We start from the raw sequence: 20,220 nt of genomic DNA on the forward strand, positions 1-20,220 counted from the left end.
CAGCTGTAAGAACGATATGTTCAGCCCTCACAGCATGAACAGGCTTGAAATACGCATTGAAAAACCCCGCAAGAGCACTCCTCAACCCTAAATCGCCGCCGTTAAGAGAGTCCGTGGGGGACGTAAATGTCTATCGTAGATTCATTCCGAATTAGTACATGCGCAAAACTATACTTGTATAAATGCATCCCGACGATCTCCAAAACCGGAGCGAACATACCTCAACCGCCCCCACATCCCTCACAACATCCCCCAGAAACTTTTGTAACTCGGGATACAACACCTCATTCCCCCCACAACTGAGATCAATCGTATTGCCAAAAGGATCAAACGACGCTGGTGCGGTACCCTCAAGCGCAGGCCCAAGCCCGTCGAGCGCGTTCCGCGCCCGTCGCGACAGTCCCGGGTCCATCATGGCTGAGACGGAGAGGTGGCGCGTGCTGCGCATTCAGTATGCAGGATGTAGTATGGCGATGCGTGATGTATTATGTCCAAGATCGAATTGAGGTGGTTACTGTGGGGAAAGCGATCCTGCAGCACGTCGCTGTCGCAGATAAAAAACGTTGCGATCTCATTGTCCGGGGTGTGCTGCCAAGGGTGGTCGCTGCGGTCTGCGGCACAGTTATTTGTGAGGACCCAGTGGACTGGTAACCTGGGGCTGACGCGACGCGTTCTGTTGGTTGGGCAGGCGGCCGGCGAGGGACGGGTCATAGCTTCGATACGGTGACGGGATGGGTATCTCGAAGAAGAGTAGGAAAAGAGGACAGAGTGAAGATTATAAAATCTATTATTTGATTCGCGATAATGAACACAAGCGTGTGGGGAATCTCTGAAGAAGTCAAGGAAGGGAAAAACGACATCTCCCCTCTGCACCAAGACCATGCAAGTCATAGAGCCTGCACGCGTGCTTTTCTCCCCTGGTCTATCCTAAGCCTCATGCCCTGCCCTGCCCATCACTATTACACAAATGCATGCCCCAAGCCAGACCAACGCCGTTGAAGATGCTCACAGTCAAATGCATGCAGAGCGCATGCAGGATCTAAGATAAGCGAAGAGCTACGAAGCCCCATGAGCGCCCTCGAGGAAATCTGTGTGGGCCCGTCTCGATTTTGGGTGAAGCGCGGCAATTCGTTCGTGCAAGCGCAAAGATGACTGCTCGTCGAGAAAATGAGGTCGAATCGGCAAGTCGCTATTCTATTGCTGTGGCCGTCCGATACCTTGCTTAGCCTGAGGAATTGTAAGCTTCGTCGTTAAAAGTAAAACAAAGACGGCGGTCTTCTTCAAAGTGGGAGGTGTCGGAACTGACCTTCATCATCTCAATCCTCTGCTTGAGATTTTGGGTAACCTCTGCTGCGCGCTTCCAGCTTTCCGCACCAGATGCTCCTGCGGAAGGTACCCGTTGAGCTGTTCCGTTCTCTGTTGGGCTCCTGCCATCACGCGACATCGACGACAGACCATCTGCTCGTGGACTTAGTTTTCCGCTCAAGTTACTGCCAGGGCGAGATAGAGAATCAAAGTTCTCCTTACCATCGCCGCCCGGGCTTCCTGGCCCACTGGCAAAACTCCTCTCTCGCCTTGGGTGCATGGCCCGACTGCCATAGCCAGAGTCACCGAAATGCGCGCCGTTGGTGTTACCAACTCCGTTGTCAGTGTATATCTGGTCTCCGACGTCTGTAGCTGGCGGAGAATTTGAACGCGCCTGCCTAAGGAGTTCGCGCTTCAATCTATCAATCTCGCGGCGCTGGTTCTGTACTGTCTGTTCGGACGCTTCAAAGTCTGAGCGCGCACGGACGAGCTGCGTCTCCTTTGCCTTTATCGAGAGCACGTCGCGGGTGTGATCTTCGATGAGTTGGGCGTTCTGGTTCTGGAGCTCATGGATCTGCGAAGTGAGGTTTGTCCTTTCTCCACGCAAATCTTCATTCTGTCGCCGTACTCGTTCAACCTCTGCTCGTAGCTCATCAAGTTCCGCACGTTCCACCAGGCTGAGGCCGGTTGGCGCTTGTGGTGCTGGGGCGGCGACGGGTTCAGCAGCAGGCCTTCCTAGGGGACGACCTGCGAGACCACGACCGGCACCAAACTTGGGCTGTGGCGGCGGTGCTTCTTCCTCGGGAGGAGGTGAAATAACAGATTTCCGCGGCGAAGGAGCCCCGAGACCTGGTTTCTTCAATCCACCGAGCCTTGATGGCGCAGCAAGACCGGGCTTAGCCCCCAATTTGGACGCGGCGGGTCTTGAAGTCGGCTTCGGCTCGAGAGGTGCGGCGGGCTCTTCCGCAGGCGGAGGCGGGGGTGCTTTTGCCGCAGGAGCCGGCTTCTTTGCACCACCCGGTGCTGGCCGCTTACCCATAGGCTTCTTAGTCGGTGCTGCGGCTGCAGGCTTGGGCGCTGGCGCAGCCTTTGGCTTGTATTTGGACTTGACTTCCGCAGCATCGAAGAACTCTTTGATCTTGGTCTTGCGGATCTCGTCAAGTCCGTCCAGATGAGCGTTCATGATACGGTCTCCCATAATCTTCCACAGCGTACCAAGCACCTCGGCACCAGCAGCTCGCTGTACCTCTTGAGATTCAGTGAGGAGCTTCGTAGAGCCCTCTGCAATGGCCTTGGCTTGTTCCGGTGTTGGGGCTTCGCGGGTGTTCTTCAAGCATCGAACCAGGAATCTTGACGATTCAAGTTTGACCTGAGGATTCTTGTGCTTTAGGAACTCCAGGATTTCCTCCAAGCATTCTTGAAAGCTCGTACATGCGAAGCAGGCGTCCAAAGCAGCTCCAATGGCGTCAGTCACAGTCTGTTTCTTCTCCTTCAGGCGCTCCATCATTACGTTCATAACGTCTTTACGGTACTTGGCGAAGCTCTTCTTTAAGCCCTTGGCTAAAAGCTCGACACAGTTCGCAGCAGTTACAACACAGGCGATATTCGCATCCTTCAGGCAGGTCTTCGCAAAGCCGCGTACTAGCTCATCGAAAGGTCCTTCGGCGATCCTTGGGTGATCAAGAGCTTTTTGCGTGTCGTCGAGCGCTTCTTTTCGGTCTTTCCATTTTGACGAGGCCAACTTCTCCGAAAAGTCTTTGGGAATCTTTGCGAATACATCAACGGCTTCGTACTCGGGCTCAAGATCGATGGCGGCCTCTTCTTCCTCTTCCTCCTCTTCGACGTCTGGCGCAGCGGCAGCGGCTTCCTTGGCAGCCTGCTGTGAACGGAGCAGTCGCTCCTGTTTTGGCGAGGGCTCTTCCTTGACCTTTTCAAATAGCTTGTCGAGATCTTGCTGTTGGACAGGCTTCAGATCGTTCCAGAAGAGCGGCTTCATGGCCTCTTTTAGCCATCGGTAAAGTTCGACTGTCAACTCCTGCGCCTTGGCGCGAACGTTCTTGTCCGCATGGCCGTAACATTTTGGAAGCGCCTTGAGGACGGGCTTGGGCTCGATGGTTTTGCAGCCGTAGGCATGGTAAATCTGTGTAAGGGCGTCTAAAGTCGCGGCGATGACTTTGGGTTGCTTGTTTCCTAGTACTGGTAGAAGCTCTTCGATTACGGGGTCGGGCTTGTCGGTCTCGATGTATAGCATGAGCGCTTCGAGCGCCTTCGCCTTCGCTGCCGGTCGCGTTGAGGGTAGGCCCTTCTCGGCGATGGTTGTGATGGTGTTTCCGCGTGACCTAAACAATGCGTTAGTATTGCGCCGCGCAAAGTTTTGCAAAGTACTTACCGTACGCAGCCCTCCCTTCCTGCTATCTCGAGGAAGGCGCACAGTGCGCCGAGACCTTCTTGTTGTGCCGCGACGTTGGAGTCGCCCGCAACACCTTTCCATACGCTCGCATCGTTTATGAACTGGCGCACAATGGGGTCTGATTCACTGGCGGCGAGACTGAACTCTTTGGCGGCGGCCTCGTATGCTTCTTTCCGCACCTTCCAGACCTTGTGTACGAAGCGATCCGGAAGCGGCAGAGAACTGAAATCTTCCTCCGCGGCGTCGGCCATGGCCTGTTATGGAATGTGATGGATGTAATGCGGGGTCGTCTAAGAAACCAGAAAAGCTAATGAAGAGTAAGTCGCGGAGTTCGGGAAGGTTGGAATGCCTTATAGCAAGTGGCGCAACAGTCCAAACACTGTGTGGACAACAGTGATATGCGCGCGGATGGGCGCGCGTGCAGTGGACCATGACTGATGCAGGAGGCAGGAGCGGCGGAGACGTACCAGATGATGTCAGTAGACAATGTTGTCGATTGCTTTTTGTGAGACTATTGGATCGCAAAGTGTCGGATAGCGATAACAGCGGAGTGTGAGGGGTCGAGTATGGTGTGAGGTGATGATGTAGAAAGTGCAAGTATGTTTTGGCGGGCGCTCCAGGGCTCGTTGTCCGGGCGAACAGCAGTGTTCCTTCCTAAACAGATCCCTGCACCACATGAATGCCCAACCCACCTACATCGTCCAGCACACACGTCACCTCCAACACACGCCCGCATTATTGCTTCGAGACAATCGCTATCCTCCCGCCGTCGCCATTCCGCTACCTCTAATTTGCGCCCCCAAGATACCCCACCCCTGCAGACATCCTCCGCTCACCGCAATTCCCCGCGCCCACCAAAAACCTCCGCCTCGACCGCACACGACTACGCACCACGTCGCGATAGTGCATGGTCCCGTCTGGCGTCAATCGCGTATGACCTAGCCATTACGCCATGAGCGCGATATTGACAGACCGGCAAGCGGAAGAGCTGTGAGCATTGCAGACAGCAAGTGACTCGAGAGCCATGACTGACGACGAGCCAGGCACAAGGCCATAATCGCATACCTGGGCGTTATAAACGCGCCAAAGACGGCGGAAGCGTTCCGGGAAGAAGCCAACATAGCCGAGAGTTTCGACGATGCCACGCGGAAAAAGTACGAGGGGCTGCTGGAGAAGAAATGGACCAGTGTAGTGCGGCTGCAGAAGAAGGTACTTGCGCGCCAACGCCTACAGTGAAACCATATGCTTACACTCTTCAGGTTTTGGAACTCGAGCAACGCAACCAGAGCCTCCAGAGCGAGCTCGACTCCACAACGCCAACCTCACTCATCAGGAGAAACCAAGACCCCACCGCCTGGCTACCACGGGCTCCAGCACGACACACCCTCCAATCACATCGCTCTCCCATTACCTGCGTCGCCTTTCACCCCGTATTCTCGTCGCTCGCTTCAGGCTCGGAAGACACTACCATCAAGATCTGGGATTGGGAATTGGGTGAGCTGGAAAGGACGGTGAAGGGACACACAAAAGGAGTGCTGGATGTCGATTTTGGTGGTCCAAGAGGTGGCACACTGCTGGCTTCGTGCTCGAGCGACTTAACCATCAAGCTGTGGGATCCTTCGGACGAATACAAGAACATCAGGACGCTTCCTGGGCACGATCACTCCGTCTCTGCGATTCGATTCGTTCCTAGTGGGGCCGCCGGATCTCCATCTTCAGGGAACCTACTAGTCTCTGCGTCCCGAGACAAGACACTGCGCATTTGGGACGTCACAACGGGATACTGCGTCAAGACCATACGCGGACATGCCGACTGGGTACGAGACGTAGCCCCTAGCTTTGACGGCCGATGGCTCTTGTCTGCAGGAAACGATCAGACTGCTCGGCTATGGGACGCAAGCTCAGGAGAGCCCAAATGCACTTTCCTCGGTCATGAGCACGTTATCGAATGCGTTACAATCGCGCCTCCGGTATCGTACGCCAACCTTGCAGCACTTGCCGGACTCAAGAAACCACCACCACTCAGTAGCTCCGCCGAGTACGTAGCGACTGGATCAAGAGACAAGACCATAAAGATATGGGACGGACGGGGAACACTCATCAAAACACTTACTGGCCATGACAATTGGATACGGTCGCTGGTCTTCCACCCAGGCGGCAAATACTTGCTATCGGCTAGTGACGACAAGACAATCCGATGCTGGGACCTCACGCAGGAAGGCCGATGCGTCAAGACTGTTACCGACGCCCATGGGCACTTCGTAAGCTGTATGCGCTGGGCCCCCAACGTCATCAAGGACGTACCAGTCAACGGGGATGCCACCAACGGCGCAACCAACGGTGCCAGTAAGAAGAAAGAAGAGGAAGCAGCCAAAGCAGGAATACGTTGTGTTATTGCGACAGGCTGCGTCGACTTGAACGTTCGCATCTTTGCCTCATGAGAGACGACAGCTTCGCCACTTTTGTTCGCATCGTTGCCAGTACGTGTTCTGCATAGGAAGGTTGGATGTACAGGCGAAGGGGCTTCCATACACGCGACTCTATGAGTTCCAGTTTTTACGACTTCATGTAAATACCCAAGTTACGCGCCATGATAGTCTCTCACGCGTCATAGTAAAGGCGCAGGTCGGAGAAGGGCATGCATATCAGTTTGGCGTCAATATGGGTGGAAAGATCAAGGATAGAGCAGCAAGAGACATGCGATCAGTGATTTCACCAAATTTTCACAGAGCGAGGCAACATGACTCGCGATCCCCTCGTGCCTTGCTCAGTAGTCATTATGTGATTCTACGATGTTCTCAGTGCTGAGGCCCGTGTCTCTATGAGGCTGGGGGTCCACCTTCGCGAGATGCTGGCTTAGTCACAAACGCGCTAGTGGAGCGGAAAAACTAGCGAGACCTCCGATAGCTTAACTTTTCTCTCAGCGGCCTACAACTTGTCTTCCTACACCATTACTGCTTCACACAGGAATGGCGCATCAACGATACAGCAAGCTTTGCTGTTGTGCGCACAAGATCTACGACTAACCGCCAGCACTAACAGCACTGCTTACAGCATGCGCTCATTTTTGTAAGTACAAGTACCCTACCCTCCATCCTGCGCTTTCATGATGATTCACAAAGCCAAAAACAAATTAGAGTCTTTGACCTCTAGGGGAATGAAACTCAAACTTTTGCACGTCAGTCTGATCGCGACTGCGCTCACCACATTCGTCCTTGACTTTTGCGACGAGAGCATCAAGCTAACCAGCTCCAGAATTTCTTGACATGCACTTACACTCGAGCGCATTGCGCTTTCGCGCTCATGACTGCCACAGGTAGCTTCGCAGCTCTGCGATATCACTGGTAAGCACACCCCCCCTCCACCTCCCCTCGTCCAATGATGATCAGATTGTGCTACGGCACGCTGGAAATTACCGACCAAGGCTTCTGCCGGTGCCGATAAACAATGGCTGTTTCTGATTTTGACCTTCAACTCACTGCTCTTCTCAACATCGCTTGTAGCTCTCGCTAACATCTCGCGCGTTGCAGATACTATCATTCCGCGCCCCAAATGGTACGATTTCTCCCTCTCGAACCCTCCTCGAACACCATATGATGATTCCGCACTGGGCACCGACAATTCGTGACGGATACGCTCATTATGGCAGGCCTCAGAAACCTCGCCGACTGACCTCGCTCGCCAACACTGCACATTCATACAAGCGTCGTAGAGCTTCGGCTAACAACGCAATCAGTCTGTTCTCCAACAACAGTCTGTAACATCCTCAATGGTAAGCGCACTCCTCTTGCTCACCTTCCGGGAAATGATGAACACTTGATGACGAGTCCGACGGGTTCGCCCGGTGAAGACTTAAATCAAAATATCCATTCATGTCAACTGATCCCACTTCAATGCATACTATTTGCTTTCTCTTCACTGGTAGAAGCTTTTGCTAACTTGCCACCCAGATCCATCAGTGCTTGCCTCACTACAATCGGTACGCTCGCCGCCTATCTCCTTCCTCGATATGATGATACGACTTTATCAATGACAAGCATATGTCCAAGCTTCGGCGACGACGAGAACTGTCCTGTCTGATCCACACTATACTGTGTTGCACTATGAAGATGAGATACAACAGCAACTGATGAGTTGCATAGGGTCTTATACTCATGTTGCAAGCGTGATGCTATCCTCTATGGTAAGTCTTCCTCCATCCCCTCCACTTCCTTTTACAAGATGAACATTCAATTTATCACGACGGTCTACCGAGCTACGGCAATGGTGATAACTGCCTGTGACAGGGCATGAGTCTGATCAACACCCTCAACTTGCACATATTGATTATTTTTGATGCATCAAACGCTAACAATATGTTCAGATCTCAACCCTTTTCCATGAATCCCGTGACTGAAAACGCCCTCCTATGCTCTCGCGATGCCGCTCCAAGCGTCTTCCAATCAATGTCCTGGAATCTTCGTGCGACGCGTCGAGAATTGTCCGTAGTCCACCATGCCAGTAGCTCAGTACAATCCAATCGTAATATCTCCACGAATCCTTGCCGTCAAGTGAATCTCTGCCTCCAAATCTAGCTTGATACCCAGGAGCAACGCCGCATCCTTGGGCTTGCCGTTGTCGTCCACTGGTCCCTTGATGATGTTGCCGGCCGGTCGGTTGAGTGTGGCTGAGGATGGGACAGGGCCAACCTTGGAAGTGGAAGACACCTTACGGCCACCGGAGGCTTGTCCGTCGCTCTCAGTGTCGGAGCCGTAGGCTGTTGGGCGGATGGTGGAGTCGCTGATTGAGGTTAGCACATGTAAAACCCTTCGTACCAGTGTTGCTTACAGGGTAGACATTCTGATGGATGGTTGGATATAACAAGAAGTCGATATTAGGTATTAGGCAAGTGGTTCAAGCTGGTCAGGCGCCGGGCCGTTGCTGGGTATTGGCGATGGTGGATGATGAGGATGAGATGCAGGTCAACTGTACTGGCCTTGATGAAGTGCCATATCTCTGCCTTATAAGCAAAGTCGCCATCAGATACGACAACAGCATATACCATCCACCTTTGCCATGAGTCGATGTCGCGCTGAACGCTCGAAACGGCTGTTGTGGCACTCCTGCGTCTCAAAGTCGCTGCCATCGTCCGAGTCTCGTACCAGCCTCACTACCGAAAGGGAATCAAGGGTCCAGACAAGACGATCAACCGCAGTCGCTTGAATGTTGTGGGGATGTGCTATGCTTGCCGGCGGGGCGGCTGTGACGATGAAACACACAGGGGCTGGTGAAGCTCAGGGCGACCGTCTCAGCTCGGACACTCTTGTTCTCAGTCGAGCGACCATCAGACCACCGGAGTTATCAAGCGATCCCGATTCTATGGAACCACGGTAATGCGCATAGACCCAACCGAATCCCATCCGCAGGCGATGCTGAACATGGTGCATGTCCATGCCAACCTCCACCCGCAAACGCATCCCCACGATGCAGCACACGCAAAATGGTCCTCTCAATCCTCATCGCCACAATCGTAGCCCCCGGCCTCCTCGGCTCGCAAGAAGCGATCCGGCAATCGCAATCCAAAGAGAAGCGCGAAGAACACCGCGCCCGCCGCTGCAACCTCATCGCCACATGCGTCAAGTCTTCGCATCGCAGCCGCGAAATCGACGGCCGGCAAGTCGTCCTGAGAAACGGGAAGCTCTGGATTGATACTGGGACAGAGGACGGAAGCCCGTTGGGTCATCCTTATGCAGGGTATTACTTACCGTACCCGGATACGAGTTACGAAGGGCTTGTCACGACGATTACGGATGTGGCGCCGATTATGAACTGGGTGTATGTTGACGAAGAGACGGGAGAAGCGAAATACGGAGTGCGAGCTGATGCGCAACCGCATCTGACAGGCCCGTTCGATTGCACGCGTCAGGATCGACGGCTCACATTCGATGGCTGGGAGGGGTGGTGTGCAGTTGAACAAGCACCTGGGCTATGGGGCTTGTACTTTGATCTCGATGACGACGGCCTCAAGTCTAGAGTTGCACCTGGTACGAGAGTACTGGAGATCGAACTCAGTCGCAAGGAAAAGAGGTGGAAGAAAGAGGCGGACGAGAGGATGGCGGATCAGACTACTAAGAGGGCTGTTGAGAGGGAGGAGGATGCGCCGGTTGATAAGCCGTTGGGTGGGGAGAAGGTGGAGGTCAGACCGGGGGCTGGTGCTGCAGTGGGAGAGGGGAAGGAAGAGGGTTGGAGGCCAATGAAGATACCGAAGTCTATTTTTGAGGATCCGCCGCCGGTGGTGGAGAGTCTGGTTTTTAGGTCAAGGACACCGCCACCAGCGTATTCGCCTACCGGAGGGGTTGATGAAGAAAGCTCGGCACCGACGAGAGGACAAGACGGAGCATCTGTTGAGATATCTGGCTTGGGTCAGAATGACAGCCCACCTGTCATGGAAACGTCCCCGTCTTCTATCGTAACGGAACCGGTGCCAGCCGGAGCCCAGTCAATACTCGTTGAAGAGACTGAAAGTCCTTCACGTGAGGCGAACTTCCCGCTGGTTCAACCACCACCGACACTTATGGATGAGATTGGAAGCACTCCGGAGAAGTCAGACTCTACATCTCCCGGCGAGAAGCGAACTACACCCAAGCTAAACAGAAGCAGCGGCTCTCGAGCTCTAGCCCAAGCTCAGAAGTTCGAAGCCATGGCAGCAGCGCAAAAGCCTAGTCCTGAGTCTCGACGACGATCGAGTGAACGCGGATCTCGTGCTAATAGCAACACCTCTTCTGTATATTCCAACGAAGATGCATCACTGAGCGTGCCGGGAGCCAGTACACAGCCCCAAGCCTCCCCAACACCAGCCCCTCTAGCACTCGCCGTCTCCAAAGCGAAGCAAGCAAAAGCACTGGCGACACGATCACAGCCATCGACTACACAAAAGATTGTTTCCGATCCCTCCATCCAACGACCGATAACACCTCCCCGCCAACGCGCACCCTCTATCCGGGAAGACCCAGCCATATCCGCAGCTCAATCTACATCAAACACAAAACCAGTCGTGTCTCTACCCCGTCGACCGAACCCAGATAGATCTACTTCTACTCCTAGCCCAAGCCCCTCATCACGACGATCAAGTTCACAGCGACCGACACAAAGATTCACTTCCGATCGCCAGCAAAGAGATCGATCCATCTCTGAACTCTCATCATTATCCTCTTCCAGAGCCGCTACGTCTCGTTCCTCACCTGGGTCGTCCACTACGGCATCAGGTCGCCAGTCTCTTGCGAGGACTATGACCAGTGGGAAGGGGAACCAGGGGATGAGTAATAGGATTGGAGGGGGTCAGGGGAGAGGGAGTGCGAGTGGAGTGGGTAGGCAAGCTAGTAGTGGTTCTGTGAGTGGGAGGGGTAGGGGAACTGCTGTTACCGCTGGTGGTAGGGAAAGAGCGGCGACAACGGGTGTAAGGAAGACTACGTCGGCGCTGTTTAGGGAAATTGATGACTTGGTTGGTTTGGAGGACGAGAGTGGGAAGACGAAGTGATATAGCGTTGAAACACCATCACGAAGATGAAAGATAAAAATCGATACAGAGATTCCATCAAAAATCATTGTATCTATTTCAAAAGTAGGTAGTGCTTGGTTGAGTAATCACGTCCTGTGTTGATGCCCGAAATCGATTAGGCGTCAATGCCACCTTCCATAATTCGCTCAGTGTCGCTAAACCACCTTCTCTCTTCCACAACCCTGATTCCCACAATATCCAAAATCCGGAGCTGAACGACCACCACATTCGATCTAATGTTACACCTTACCGCATACGACGGATCTGCCGGCTAACCCGCCCGTTGCATGTCGAAGCGGTCCGGCAATTGTGAAACTCGACCCACCATCGACCGACTCACTCATCGCAAATGCTTCAGCTTTCCGACACGTTTTGGCAACATGTCGCAAGCGATAGTGATCACGCGATAATGTGTTGCCGTGTAGCGAGAAGCGTTTGATGGAAGATATGGTAATGCTAGGTGGTGTGGTGAAGTGATGGCTCGTTGAAAGCTGAGGTAACCATCCAAGCGTGCCTGGTACTGACTGCTAACAACTAGAGAACGGGCGAGTCCTTCTTTCCAGTGTATTCTTTGCTTTCCTGTTGTATACAGTTCCTTTTCTTAATCTTCTCGACTAATGCACTCCGTTGCCGTTTCGGTACGGGACAGGTCCGCAAGTGCTACACGGTTTCTTTCCACTTTACCGAGTATCCGCCATGGATGCATCGACACGGCTATACAAACGTCTGGGCGAGATACCAGAAGACCCAAACGACCCCGAAAGTCTGGACGATCTGATAGTATGCGCATTCGGCGCCTTTGAGCGATACTATGTTTGCTGGAAGACAAAAGGAGGAGAGTTTAGACAAGGTGCGCATACGTTATCCAATGGATGGTGAGGTTCCACGCTGACACTCAAGAGATGGCTACGACCTCCCTCCCGCACTCAAAGATTGGCTCTACCCCACTGACGGCACCACACGAGATTTCGCATCCCTTCAAGTCGTCTTCGGACGAGGTGAAGAATACTTCGCATCCGACAAGAACGGCAAACTGGAGTACAAAGAGCCGGAATTGAAGAAGCCGGCACCCATTGAAGACGACGAGAAGCTTGATAGGCAAGCACTAAGGAGATCTCGAACGGTCTCGTTCTTACGACCATTATCGGAAACGAGTATGCGATCGGATGGCGGAGTGAGCGATACGAATAGAAGCAAGCGGTCGAGTTCAATTAGTTCGCAACGAGCGAGTCGGCCACCGAGTCTAAGTTATACGAATTCGAGGACGAACTCGGATATTTCGCTGTTGGGGGAGACGATTGTTGAGGGGCAAATGAGGCAACCGGGACGGCCTTCGTATATATCGCAGTGGACAGCTCTTAGCTCGGGTGTAGGCGATTCAGTGAAAATGGAGTCGCCGCAAAAGTCAGATCAGAGGACCGGCACCGAGCCAGTGATAGAGCCAGACCGCGAGCCGGTGTCGACGAAGACGATATCTCCAGCACCAGTTGAGAGCACACCATCGCCACCATCATCACAGCCCGCCCTGACCCCGGGACCCACGATACTACAACAGAGTCCTCCACCTCAACCAAGACCCACTTCAGAAAATCCACCATGTACATGCAACTGCCACGCTACACCGAACCCCTCACCACCCTCGCAAAAGCCCACCTACACGACCACCGCAACCCAAACATCACCTCCCCCTACTCCTCTTGCCAGAAAAAATTCATCTTCATCCTATTGGCCATCGCAAGCGAACTACACTGCCATACCTCAAGAGCCTTCCTACTACACGGACGAAGACTACGATACACCACCCGTTTTCATGGGGCGCATGTCGACGTACTTTAGTAAACCGGGGTACCAGTTGGGAGATAGCTTATTCAGTGGGTATCAGCCGATTGATTGGGGAAGTGGGTATGAAGAAGTGGAGGTGGAGGGGGATGGTTAGGGTGAAGAGAAGGCGAGCCGAGCACTTTGTTGAAGCGGAAAACTAAACACCGATGGGTCTATCATGACGCTACGTCTTCTTGTTTGCTTGTTAGCTGTTCTAGTGTAGGCTGCAAGCCTGTTCAGTGTCTTCCTTATATGAGGTATGAGGAGTGATGAAGTTGTTCAGTGTGTGTTGTGTATGATACTGACGAGCTTTTCCCTCCCTAATGCAGTATTGATATTCGACAATTGACTTCTCGAAGGTCATTCGGAAACACTTTCCATTATCAATTGTTCCACAACATTCTTTCGATGTTCGCCGTTGCCTCACGGAAATACGTATCGCTTTCCTTATAGGCGCATCTTCACTTATTCTGATCGATCACCTTCACGACACTCATCATCTAAATCATTCTCCTTTTCTTTTTCTACACACACGCGCACACTGAGTACACCACACCGCCAGTAAAACCGCTTTCAATGCATCGATACTCGACCAAGACCAAGCGTACACCCCTTTGTTTGCGCCATGCAGCTTACTTTTCCAGCATCGACACCGCCAGTCCCATCCATGCGACACCTACACGCGGTAAACGCGCCACCAATCCCGCCGTGCAACGTGCAACCAAAAGAAAGCTTGACCGTCACATTCCAACGATCGACTCGACAGCTGCATGCAGGGTGAAGCGGAAATTCTCCGCCGTGCATGTGATTGATGACTTACATCCGAACCTTGCACCTCAGCATCGGAACACCTCAGCACCGGAGCATAACGTTGAACTAGTGTTCACAGCATATCCGGGGACTTGCTTACCGACAGCTGATCCCCATGTCTACGCTCGGAAATGAGACGGTTATTAGCAACCGACCTCGTGGGCGATGACGTCGTGTCTCGTGTTACCTGACCTTCCATCGCGAACTACCCTTACCTGGGTACTGTACGCGAAACGCAGCAATGACAGCTGCCCGGGCATGTTCCGCCTCATTCTTCTTCTCACCACTAAACTCCCCTCGATCCACAGCGCAATAGATACTGTAAAAGCAGATGATTCCGCACCCCCACAACCCCCACAATACAGACACGCGCGAACTCCAACTCGCAAAAAAACTGAATCATTGTCGGCGTTGGCGATCGCGATATCCAACTGGCAGTATTACCCAAAGGGGAAAAAGTCGGTGGAACGGTGGAACCTCGTTGTCTCTTCGCTTGCCTCTGCCTCGGTTCAAAGAACGCGAAGGACAAACACGAGACGTTGACATCATTTTGAACGGGTGTCAGAGAGACGCCAGGGTCAAGGACAAGGGCAATTTTTCAGGGTCCTGCCGAAAGGTCCGATAGAGAGCGTGTGCGACAGGTGCGACAGCAGACAGTACCGACGGCCGATGCCGAAGGTAGGGGATTCAGGGATCGACGATCTTGCCTTGTCTGAAGGAAGGGTCCCTGAGGTCGACTGACGTACGTCTGGATTGATCTGAGAACCACCAGAACCTTCAAGATGGTGTTCCAACAGAGCGCGCTCGTCTTCTGACATTCTGGATGAGCTTGCTTAGCGCCAATAAGCTGGTTCTTCCACCAGACCCCGCAAAGCCCACGCAGTCTGCGAACGCCCGAAAGCCCGCGGGAAATGGGTGTCATGATGCAAGCGATGCGACGCATGGCGTCTAGACATTCCATACAACCTTCACATATCGCTATGCCGCGACTCTCGAGAAGGAAGTTCAGTTCGCTAGGCGGGATTGTCCGCGGCTACATATGCGAAAGTCTATAGATGCATTGCATGCGTGCGTGATTTTCGCTATTGGAAGGATTCGTCACGAAGGCGGAAGAGAGGATACTGCTGTTGCGGCTGCAAGTTCGCGATGAGTGATTATCACGAAAGCTCGGTTCGAGCAAACATTGTTGATAAGCTGAGCTACCTCTCCATCCTCATGGACAATTGCTACAATACCTTCCATTCTTTAGTATCTGTTGGGATGGTAAAAACGGCAGACTAGCACTATCGTGAGGAAGTATGCACCCGCCCCCATTACGAAAACGCGTGAGCACACCCAGCTTACCCGCATCTGGTTCGCCAGAAAGCCCACTGCACACCTCCCACTCTGGCGGTTCGTAAAGAAGCGTAAAAGGGAGGCTGTGCACTGGGCATTGGCATGCACAACACACACAAACAGCGGTTCTTTGTTTGTGCTGTGCAGCGGGCGCCGGATTGTGAACGCATCCGCAAGCACCAGGCTCGTAAGTGGGATGACATGCTCGTGGTCATGCTGCTGATTTAGCTTTCCTGACGGTGCAGTGCGATGCGCCTAGCTAATTGACTGACTTTGCCGCGCTTTGCTGAGCCGGCTCTGGAGCTACGACAAGGTGTGTTGCGACTGACATCGGTGTTTAGCCTTGATACCTAGGTAGCCTGGATGCCACCGAGGCCGTCCCGGCACATGCTCTTGTGCAGTGCGCCGCATTGCGAGTGATCACGTCGATTCAATCGCAGCCGCCGCGAGCGCCTGGCGTAGCGCTCTCGTCGCGCATCCCGTGAGACGACGTAGTGGTGTTACATCTGTCGCCGATCATCGACGCACCTCATCGTCCTTTGGTGCAGGACGACCCCAACGTGGGATCTTGACAGAGCATGCGCGTCCAAAAGGTTAATCACGGTTTTGCTGGGAGATAGCCTATCCCTGTCGACCGATCAGAGGAAACTTGGAAGGTCAGCGAAAATCTCTGCGCTCCACGCTTCGCATGCAGGGCGTCTCATCTGGCCGCTTGAGGAATACGTCGTGTGGGCGAGGCGGGAACCCTGAAAAAATTGGATTGGCAGAGACGCTAATTGGTGGAGGAGGATAACACGAACCTTGCGGCCGTGCGGCACGCCCTGATGCGACTCAAGGACGTCACTCGACGAGGCTTGAGGGGTCCGTTGAGATACCTCAATTGACAATGCGTGTTCACGATGAGAAGCACATGAAGATGCAGGATTGTTTTACTTTCTTATTTCATTGTGGGCCAGACGTCAGAACGCCAAAGGCTCCGTCTATACTTTTGCGAAACCCCCACGGGCAAACCGCCCAAGCATTGAAATCACCACCCAAATCCATCCCATTGTATATACGTATGCTTGCTTGTTCAACACTCAAATGCAACAAACAGTGATGGCGGCGATCTATGTAGAACGGCCTCAAACGCACATCAAGCGAATGGTTCGGGCCAGGTCATAAAATATACACAGGCGACCGATAGTCAAAAGGGTAGTCATGAAGACTAAAAGAAGATATGAATAGAGATCGCCTAGGCGTTGGTATCATCGCGCACCAGCAGCGTCATCAATCATGGCGTCATCAAAAGCGACAGTAGCTGCAAGAGCTGGCTGTCCCTTCGCAGGCGTCTAAAACCAACCACTATTGGTATAAGATAGATCAAAGTTGTTCATCGCGTTGAAAGCACCATTGGTCTGATCTATAGGCCATGGGTCCATGGGAACAACATCTTCGAAATTGCTAGGCATCGAGAGGGCGGCTGTGTCGGCAAAGTCAGGCGAGGCGGTACTCGTCATAGTTGCTGGCGCAGCAGTCATGCTCTTGGCGTAGATAGGATCGAAGCCGAGCATGTTCGGCATGGGTGCCGTAGTGGCCATTGGCATGGGCGCGTTGACGGATTCACTCGGTACGGCAGTGCTAAAGCGATACGCAGGGGTATCTTCCCAGAAGAGCGACTCGCTGGCAGCCGACTGAGGGGCTTTGAAGTCCAAGTCCCCGAAGAGGGCTGGCTCTCCAATTTCCGAGTGCGCAGATGAGGCTACAGTAAGGCCGGGACCGCTCAATTTGGACTCTCCGCTGTGTGAGATCGGCTGCGCCAAGTCGTCGTTGAACTTGCTAGGGTCCAGCGGGAGATCAGTAGCAGACCAGACGTGGTCGAAACCAGCAGATGCTGTCAACCAGTCGCTATCCATGTTTGGTAGGCAATCTTGCGATGGCGAGGTGGACAGGCTGCCCAGACCGAACGTACTGTTCACGGGTGTTACACTGTTGGCTATCCATGGCCACTGGTTCGAGAACGTGTCGCTGACGTTGCTGTTGGGAGACTCGCCGTCTTGTTGAAAGACGCCGGGCTGACTGCTGAACATCTCGTTGAAACCGAATGTGTCGAGGCTACCGCCGACGTTGGGAGTCGGCGACTTGTCGGCACAGCGCTGTGTAGAGCCGAACATGGTGTGGAAGTCGTTATTCGATAACGAAAGCGTGTCCATGGAGCGTGTTGCGGGCGGTTCTGGCTTGCTGCGTGCACTCTTCTCTTGCGAGAGCGCGGAGAAGGCGGCATGGCCGTGTAGCGTATGCGGACGAGGAATCTTGTACGGAAGGCCAGAGACGTGGGCCGAGTTGTTGTTGCGATGGCAAGGCTTGTGGTGTCCGTTTGCGAAGACGGTCAAGTGACTCTCCGAGTGCGTCGCAGTCAACTTGGGCTTCGCGCGAGCGTCGTGGAGCGTCTGCCGGGTAGTGTCGATCTTGAGATCGATCTCTTCCTTCTTGGTGCCACACAAGCACTTGCCGCCGGAATGGCACTGGCAGCGGTTGTCATGTGCTAGAGTAACGTCAGAGATGTCGGGGACGGCCAAGCCAGATGTGAGCTCACTCTTCGCGTCGCCTTTGTCTTTGTGCAAGTCCTTGTCCTTCTTGTCGCCACAATCACACTTGGCGTGATGAGACTTGGACTTGCGCGCACCGCGACAGTGCTCGCATTGCTTGACAGGACGACCCTTGGGGTTGATGTGGTGGAGATCGCGATCTTCAAGACATAATTAGCACTGTAAGGTTGTGAAGCGTCGCACTGAGCGACATACCAGTGTGGTTGCAACCGCTCACACGGTGGCCCTTGATGCAGGACGAGCAAGCCCATTTCTCGCCATCGATAACAGGCATACCGGGGCGTTAACGGCCGAGTGCGGTCGTCGCAGCTGGCTACGAGCAGCTGGGTAGGAGCGGTCCAGGGAGCCAACGGGCTAGAAGCGGCGAAAAATGACGAAAATAATGCCACACGCGCGGTGTGAGCGTCTGGGTAAAGATACAGGGAAGAATGGTAAGGTTCAAGAGAAGCTAGTTCAAACGCCAGAGGGTATCTTGGGCAATGGTATGGTATGCTGACTTGTAACCGTGAACGCCGGGGAATGAGACCGAGGACGACAGGATGGAGTGGAGAGTGGAGTGGGAGATCAAAGGGGAACCGAGCGCAAGAGGCGCTGGCCGAAAGCGTTAGACGGAGCTCCTTGGGAACGACCAGACCAGTATACTATGTGGTGTTGTGCGGGTGAGGTAGTGATGAGAGGGAAGAGAGCGAGCGGGAGGAACAGGTTAAGAGGAACGCACACGGCCCTGCGCGGCGTGTAATTGGCTGTGGGGCTTAGCGTCATCGGCAAGTGCGCTCAGACCTCGACGCTCGAAGCAAGCGCGATCAGCCATCATGACGGCGGCTCCTTCGGGCTAGCGCAGGAATCCCACACTTGCATGCAAGTGCAAGCGCAGGTGCAGGTGCGAGCCAGCAGCACCTTCTCACCGCATGAATCCTGCCATCCGCCAGCCCGCCGCCGTCGCGATCCACACCGGACGCCTACGACGCCTGCGACGGAGCCTGCTCCTGTGCTGCGCTGGCCTCGCCAGCCCGCCTCTAATCATGCGGGACTCCACGCACGGCATGTTTCATTGCGGACGCGATTCGCTTGTCGAGTCAGCATGTTTCCCTTACCGCGACGGCCGTAACTCGAAGCATCCGTCGCCCGTTGCCAAGTGGAGATCATCACTATTGTCTGCGTCGATAGCGTCCAGCACATATAGAACCGGAAGCAAGCCTATCCATTACTCTCAGGTACAGTGCCCGCTTGTATATCTCACATGAATCCTCCGGCCCAGGGAGCGCTAGCCCGACGACACGAATTTGACCTTTTGTGGGACAAATGGAATTTAGATCCAACAGAGCGTCTAGCCCTTGGGACCACTGGGCACAGCGTTGGCATAATGTTTTTGAAACGGGACCCCATGGCTTCTCCGTGGGGTATACTCTGTCGGTGTATTGCACCGCTCTTATACGGGAGATCCTGGTGATCTTACGCTTGACGCTGCAGCCAGCCGTCAAGTCGTTGATCGTCTCGTGGAACTCTGGTAGCGCTAATCTACGAGAGCCGGAGTAATTACAGCATCTGACATTGAACGACTTCGCATTCGGTATGCACTGGCCTTGTACATAATCGTGACCCGTGAACAGGTGTACGTATATCATATGATACGGTGATTCTCCAGACCGCGTACCCACCAATGGCTCGAAATTGTTGAACGTGTTGCTCAACGTATCCAAGTGCACCGGGGACTTTTTATGGCGAGCTCATTGTAGTGTGTGGTGACCCAAGTAAGTCGGCACTAAAACCATCATCTGAACACCAATGGATCAGCGCATGATAGACAGGACGAGGTCAATATCGCGCAGCAGCAGTACAGTGGCAGCAGAAAAATATGGCTAATTCAGCAGTATCTTGACGTCCATAATGCTATTCATCATCGGTTGCAGTGTGCGGGCATTTCTGATGATGGCTGTGCATGGTGCTCCCACTGGCCGCCCGGAGCGCGTACGGTGAAAAGATAATCCAACAGCGACGTCGTCACCGACCAGTTAGTAGCTTCCGATCCACGCTGCAAGCAGATAACATCTCCCATGTCTTAGGAAAACGACAACCACCATAATGTTGTTGTCACTTTCCCATTCATCCAAGGCCATGAGGACCTGCTCCCTCTTGCCATGGTTCACGCTAGCGCAAAAATCGCAAAGCTCGCACAACTCTCCTCGGCGGCCTCTTACACAACACGCTCCTCTCGCTTCCCAACACCAGAACCTCGCGCGCGATCGCGCAACAATACCGGACCGGTGCTCTGGATAACTCTCCACGACATTTCTACTCGCAATCTCGAATACGACGCGCTGAAAAATGGCTGGCTACGGGGACTCGGATACGCAAATGGGAGGAGGGCCAGGCCAATACGCGAACCAGAATGGCACACCACCGGCGCAGCAACA

The 20,220-nt window shown here is 53.7% G+C and overlaps 3 protein-coding genes across 3 annotated transcripts; 1 reads left to right on the plus strand and 2 right to left on the minus strand.

Annotated features, from left to right (window-relative positions):
• Window positions 1-1,222: 1,222 nt before the first annotated feature.
• J4E84_006494 (uncharacterized protein) lies at window positions 1,223-3,966 on the minus strand (the record flags this gene model as incomplete). Its single annotated transcript, XM_049389083.1, has 2 exons — window positions 1,223-3,644; window positions 3,695-3,966. 2 exons carry the CDS (start codon window positions 3,964-3,966, stop codon window positions 1,223-1,225), a joined length of 2,694 nt encoding a protein of 897 aa, XP_049243357.1.
• A 701-nt stretch (window positions 3,967-4,667) lies between these two features.
• Window positions 4,668-6,156, plus strand: PAC1 (protein with putative role during mitosis; the record flags this gene model as incomplete). The annotated part of the gene is made up of 3 exons (XM_049389084.1): window positions 4,668-4,705; window positions 4,759-4,924; window positions 4,975-6,156. The coding sequence occupies 3 exons, from the start codon at window positions 4,668-4,670 to the stop codon at window positions 6,154-6,156; spliced, it is 1,386 nt and encodes a 461-aa protein (XP_049243358.1).
• A 10,393-nt stretch (window positions 6,157-16,549) lies between these two features.
• J4E84_006496 (uncharacterized protein) lies at window positions 16,550-18,080 on the minus strand (the record flags this gene model as incomplete). Its single annotated transcript, XM_049389085.1, has 2 exons — window positions 16,550-17,946; window positions 18,002-18,080. 2 exons carry the CDS (start codon window positions 18,078-18,080, stop codon window positions 16,550-16,552), a joined length of 1,476 nt encoding a protein of 491 aa, XP_049243359.1.
• Between the last annotated feature and the right edge of the window lie 2,140 nt (window positions 18,081-20,220).

This window comes from Alternaria hordeiaustralica (assembly GCF_023758085.1).
Source record: "Alternaria hordeiaustralica strain BMP 2776 chromosome Unknown scaffold_12, whole genome shotgun sequence".
Taxonomy (NCBI): Eukaryota; Fungi; Ascomycota; class Dothideomycetes; order Pleosporales; family Pleosporaceae; genus Alternaria; species Alternaria hordeiaustralica.